Here is a 5,936-nt window from a genome sequence, read left to right as displayed (position 1 = left end):
TCAGCAAGGCTCTTAGCATGTAAGAGAGTTAGTGATGGAGTGCGCGGAGTCTCTCTTTAGAGTGTGGAGTTGATCATGGACAATGTGCATCACGCGTCATACGTCATTGAGCAAGGAATCAAGATGGACTTGACAGAGGAAGAGAAGTCACCTTGATCAAACTAAGAACTAATTTGTCCAGAGTGTAAGCTGGATTGAGGCAGCGGATCTGTGCAAATAATCGATTATAGTAAGGGTTTTCGAAGATTATAATATAAAGGTCTCATCGGTCCTCATTTTTATTTAATAGGGAACCATTATCGAACCTTTTTGAATGTGAAGTGTTGCTAGCCACAGTGTCTTCTAAGCTACGGATTTCAAGAACATCCATAAATGGGACACCATGGGAAATAATTGTTGCGATCCATGGAGGTGGTTATCATATTGGAGATACTGAAGGAGGGGGGAAGAGAGGCAGTCAGGATGGCCATGAGAGAGGTGGGAGGTTGTGGCAGTGGAGATTATACAGGGTCGATAACGATGAGCGTTAGCTCTGATAAAAAGGCTAATAACATATAAGAAAACATAAATCGGTAGGGAGTGAGGGAGTTAGCGCAGAGAGAATTAGCGAAGAAAAGAAAGATGCCTGTATTTTGGAAGCATAACTCAATGGTTTGTGTATTACATAGCTTTGAATCTATACATTTTACAAGTTAACGGTGTACAACCAATTAAGCGACATAATAAAACAACAAATATAAGTGATTCGTGGGTTTGTTGAATGGTTTAGATTCACGGTACTCTTTTCAATATTGTCATTGCCCCGTTTGCTTTATCTTCTCATGGCTTGCAGATGAGTAAACTTTATACCAGTTTCTGTTCCTGCCAGAAGAAACCATATGCTCCTTAAACACTGTATGAAATGAGATCTCAAATTATTCCGAATTCGTACAACCAGATCTCAAGCTACATCAAAAAGAAAGAATTGAAAGAAAAAAAAAATTGACTATGGAAGCATAGCTCCATCAACATTTGGGAGAGAACTCTAATGATATGTATTCTAGTGGCTTTTCTGTGTATAAATAATGCAGAAAGACTGAAATCAATCGGCTCCGCCATCAGTCACGCCTGCTCGCCAATGGAACCACCTCGGCCAGAGGAGTTGACAAGGGCGTTGGGATGGGAGACGTTCTGCAGACCGGACACGTAGGGTTCAACCGCAGCCATGGATCAATGCACTTGAGGTGGAAGAGGTGTCTACAGTCTGGCAGTAGCCGCAGCACGTCGCTGTTCTTGTAGTCCGCAAGACATATGGAGCAGCAGGAGGCAGTGGAGTCTTTCTTTTGGAGCTTGGCCTCGGAGTAGAGCATTTTCGGGTAGCTCTGAATGGTGTTGTCATCAAGTCCTATGTCCACAACAAAGTTTTCCAAGCCGGGCGGATCCATGGCGTCGCGAGTGTTCCTGCGTGTGGGCGGGGCAGGCGGCTGCTGAGTTCTGGCGCAGAAGTAGGAGGCAAGGGTGATGGTTGTGATGAGGAGGAGGATGCCAACTGATACACCAATGCCATAACCGAAACTACCAATGTTGTTGGAACCGAGGAAGCCGCCAGAGTCGCTTGTGGCGTTCATGATCTCTCTCTCTCTCTCTCTCTCACTTCCTTGAGAAAAAAGGATTGAAAGGGAAGGAGGAGGAGCTGCAGATGACGATAGAAGCGGTTTTGGTTTTGTCAGCCATGGCCTCAATGACAAAAGAATTGGTTATTTGGGGAATCCAATTTTTTTGAAGTCAACTAGTAGCTACATGAGAGAGAGAGAGAGAGAGAGAGAGAGAGAGAGGGTTTTGGTGGAGTTATAATTAAGGGAAGATGCAGTTGGACCTAAGTAAAGAGAGGGGAGGTGAATGAGGGATTACCTGTGAATTTCTTTGCGTTAGATTATGGGTTATGTGTCAGCAGGTTTTGAAGGTCAACGTTTTGTGATCTACTTTTTCTGGTTTAGCTGTTTGTCTTGTGAGTAACGTCTATCTTTCAACTTAGCATCTCTATTTCTTATATGATTAACTGGTTAATTAGTCAATTATGGGGAAGTGCTAGCCAGCTACCTCTCGTGTAATCCTTCATCTTCTACAGTTTTCCATCTCGTTTTCATCCTGTCATGTCATTTGACAATCAAAATTGTCTAACTTTTAGACTAAAAAAGGTCGTACCCAGTGCACAAGGTTCTCGCTTTACGCAGGGTCTGGAAGAGGTGAATGTCACACTACTAAAATGACCAACCGAATTGCAACATAGTTGATTCGTTGCATGAATGATCTCTTCTACCGTAAATTGTTTCAATCATAACATAACATTGCAACATGAAAAAGGGAAGATGAATACAATCATCTAACTTCTGAATAATCTTTTGAAAATTATCTCTACTCAAAATCAACTGAAATAGAATTGATTTAGCTATCTAATTATTATAAAATAAATAAATAAATAAATAAACGTGGTACTTTGAACTTCAAAATACTGCTAAAACGACCAACTGATTTGCAATATGGTGGATTCTTTGCAAAACTGATCTCTTCTTCTGTTAACTATTTCGATCGTCATACAACATTACAAAATGAAAAAGAGAAGATGAATACGGTAAAAAAGTATGGTACATAGTAAGATGGCTAATATTCTCCATTAATTAATTATATCTCTCTCAACTCAACCATTCATCTCCACATCTGGTGTCATTCTCTCTTATTTTATTTTATTTTTCCAATCTGTTTGGGCGTGCAAAGCACGTTCCATGCACTGCAAGGATAGTTGGTGTTTACTGCTATTTTATATAAAAAAAAAGGTAAGCTGATTTTATGTGCCCACAGAAAAGTTGATGATACAGCTATTTGAATATCCTCTCTGTAGACTATAGGTAAGATATAAACTGGAAGTCAGCATTTGTTTTTAGTAACAGCCTTATTATACAAATAATTAAATGAATAATAATTTGGGGGGTGTGTGTTGTAGACCCTTCAATGGATGTAACTTTTCATCTTTTCTTAGTTTTTAAAATTTTTGATGATGTATTTGGTGGCTGTTAGATTCTCGGTTAAATATGTAATGACTAAGATTTTACGGGCAAAAACTCTAGAGTATAGATACTCCGAGCATAACAAATTTTTCGGCAAGACCAGATTGTTTCGTTACAAGTATGGAAGGTTGCAAAAAGTTGTTATATCGAATCAATTCCACGGCTTCCTTTTGGTGCTTTTTCTTGTAATTAGGAAACTTATCTTTTATAATCTCAGCAAAATGCAGGACTGGAAGGGAGGGTTTCCTTCATGACTTGTCGATCTTCTAACTTTAAGGTTAAGAAAATTTTGAGTTCCATTCCATTTCTTCTATCAACATACTTTCAGTATATTGAATCATTCAATCCAGTCCAAAGTTGGCCGTTATGTTATTATGAGTGGGGATGGTCAATGGGTGCCCATGGATACTCCATGTGTCACCTGTTGGAAAAATTAGTTATAATATTATTGTTATTCTTGTGGGTCAAGGATTAGGATTCTTTGCCTGTTTAGTTTGTTTGTCTTGCTCGTTAAGCGAGAGTTTACTTTCGTTTTCTTGTAGAATGGTTTGTACCGTAGTTTGAGGTAAATTTGTTAGTCAGAATGTAGTCTTATTAGGTTAGCCTTCTTGGCAATTTGTAGTGTTTCCTTACTTTCGATTAATAAAGTATTATTTTATATTCTGTTAGCATGTTCGTTGCGTATTTGATTTTAACTTCACCATCATCACCATCACAAGCATAAACACCGTTTCTAACCACCATAATTAACACATGTCTACACTAAAATGGACCTCTAATTATTTATACACATCATGTCGTATATTCGTACGGATTTTGAGCCCTCATTGTTTAAGGCCTTGGGCTTTTGCAAACAGTCCTTTGCTTTTCAGGCCCAGTTTCAATCTCTGTTTTCTCCAACAACTGGACCCACAAAACTCCGCTTCCTTTCCAGCTTAACAAAAAACACATTTTCTCTGTCCTCCAAGAATCCCCGATCGCCGGATCAACCATGGCGGTGATTTCTCCATGGACGACGACCTTGATGATCACGATTATGATGATAACGACGGTCATGCATGTAATCGACGGCAGCGACAACAACCCCGTGTACTCGCCGTGCGCGGACACGAAGGTGGAGAGGTCCGACGGGTTCACCTTCGGAATTGCCTTCGCCTCCAAGGAATCCTTCCAACGAAACGGCACCGTTCAGCTGTCTCCTTGCGACTCCAGACTTTCTCTCTCCTCCAATGCCCAGATCTCCGTTTTCCGACCCAAAGTTGACGAGATCTCCCTCCTCTCCGTCAACTCCTCCTCCTTCAATCCGGTTCGTTCTCTCTCTCTACGATTCCTCTTATTTCTTTCAATTATTTTATTTTTCAATTGTTGGCTTTAATCAGGGTTTTGATTAGCTTGTTTATTAGATTGAAATTGCATTTTTTTTTTGTCAAAATTTGAATAAAGTTACAAACTTTATTAAAATAATTGCAATTTTTTTAAATTTATTGGAGGCATAGATTTTTTACTGGTTTCGAATTCAACCCATTAATTCTGTGTTCTTGGTACTGAAATATCAGGATACTTATGGGTTTATGGTTGCGTTTGCTGGGCGAAAATATGCTGCAAGGTCCCTTCCTACTTTTGTTGCTAATGGTACCTACACTGTCACTAGCTTTACCCTTGTAAGTACTGACAATGGAACCGAAATCGGACTTTGAATTGGAATTCTTTCCCTGCCATTGTGATTTTCGGCGTAATGCTGTATATATTGAGTGAAATTTCGTTTACGCAGGTGCTTGAGTTCAACAAGGGCAGGCTGCAGAACTTGTACTGGAAAAAGGATGGGTGCTCTAAATGTTCAGGGAGCTCCGACTTTGTTTGCCTCAACAATCAGCACTGCGCCTTCAAGACCTCGAGCTGCAAAAACCATGGCGGCTCTGTGGACTGCAGCCTCGGAATCCAGTTGGCATTTTCCGGCACAGACAAGCACCTTTCGGTTCTTAACTCATGGTATGAAGTGGCAAACCTTAGACAGTACTCGCTCTATGGTCTTTATTCGAATTTGAAGGACTCCCTCAGTAGCCAGTACAGCAAGATTTTCTAATGTAAACGGTTTCCGCCATTAGTCTTGTAATTTTCCTACTGCTCGTACTGACTAGGTTTCCTCATCTGTTTCGTTGCGTTTGAGGCAAATAGTTGTTGTAAATTAATTAACTTTGAGGATCTTTTTGTGATTACGGAAAAGGAGATCGATGTCTTCACATTCGTGTTCTGCTTATTTGTGACATTTAATTCGAACTCCATTTCTGCAATGCAGTATGTTGCATATTTACTTTTTAGGTTGCATTATTCGTTACTATTTGCAGTCGTTGTTGATGTCATGGAAAATAAAAATGTATAAATAGACATAAACTGCCCAAGGCTTTTTAGCCAAATGGTTCCATGAGATTGGTATAACTCTTCATTTTAGTCCATGATAATGAAAATTGATAGAAGTGGTTTCTAAGTTTGTACATTGTAAATCATTTTGGTTTTTTTATGAAAAATATGTCGATATTCTTGTTAAATTGTCATGTAAATGACTACTTGACCATTTTTTTAAGGGTATTTTTGTTAAACTAAACTCCTCCACTTGATGAGGATATTCTCAAAATGAGTTCCAATGGACAAACACAAGGATCACTTCTATCGATTTCTATGTGTTGACCCTAGAAATTACAAAGCCTACGTGGCGCGCAGGCCGAATATATTCTAAGCTAACTACGTCCTTCGGTGATTGCGGGGCGTGCCAACTCGTCGGCCGAGGCTCGGCCGAGGAGTAAATTTGATGATGCTGCGTTGGGTCGCGCTACTGACTTCTGCGTCTTGCGATTGCGGCCGAGAAAGGAACGCGTCTCGGCCTCTTGGGTTCTC

The 5,936-nt window shown here is 40.0% G+C and overlaps 2 protein-coding genes across 2 annotated transcripts; one reads left to right on the top strand and one right to left on the bottom strand.

Moving 5' to 3' along the window:
- Window positions 1-893: 893 nt before the first annotated feature.
- LOC126600831 (RING-H2 finger protein ATL70-like) lies at window positions 894-1,837 on the bottom strand. Its single transcript, XM_050267499.1, has one exon. The coding sequence runs from the start codon at window positions 1,605-1,607 to the stop codon at window positions 1,098-1,100; it is 510 nt and encodes a 169-aa protein (XP_050123456.1). The 5' UTR covers window positions 1,608-1,837; the 3' UTR covers window positions 894-1,097.
- A 2,121-nt stretch (window positions 1,838-3,958) lies between these two features.
- On the top strand, window positions 3,959-5,335 carry LOC126600830 (uncharacterized). Its single transcript, XM_050267498.1, has 3 exons — window positions 3,959-4,350; window positions 4,601-4,705; window positions 4,816-5,335. The coding sequence occupies exons 1-3, from the start codon at window positions 4,036-4,038 to the stop codon at window positions 5,125-5,127; spliced, it is 732 nt and encodes a 243-aa protein (XP_050123455.1). The 5' UTR covers window positions 3,959-4,035; the 3' UTR covers window positions 5,128-5,335.
- Window positions 5,336-5,936: the final 601 nt, after the last annotated feature.

This window comes from Malus sylvestris, chromosome 14, assembly GCF_916048215.2.
Source record: "Malus sylvestris chromosome 14, drMalSylv7.2, whole genome shotgun sequence".
Classification (NCBI taxonomy): Eukaryota; Viridiplantae; Streptophyta; class Magnoliopsida; order Rosales; family Rosaceae; genus Malus; species Malus sylvestris.
This window is presented reverse-complemented; position numbering and strand designations above follow the sequence as displayed.

Excerpts from the sequence above, each read along its gene's own strand:
- LOC126600831 (XM_050267499.1), bottom strand. The coding sequence starts at position 1,607 with ATGAACGCCACAAGCGACTCTGGCGGCTTCCTCGGTTCCAACAACATT.
- LOC126600830 (XM_050267498.1), top strand. The coding sequence starts at position 4,036 with ATGGCGGTGATTTCTCCATGGACGACGACCTTGATGATCACGATTATG. Across the intron at positions 4,351-4,600 it reads ACTCCTCCTCCTTCAATCCG|GATACTTATGGGTTTATGGT; the intron begins GTTCGTTCTCTC and ends CTGAAATATCAG. Across the intron at positions 4,706-4,815 it reads CTGTCACTAGCTTTACCCTT|GTGCTTGAGTTCAACAAGGG; the intron begins GTAAGTACTGAC and ends TCGTTTACGCAG.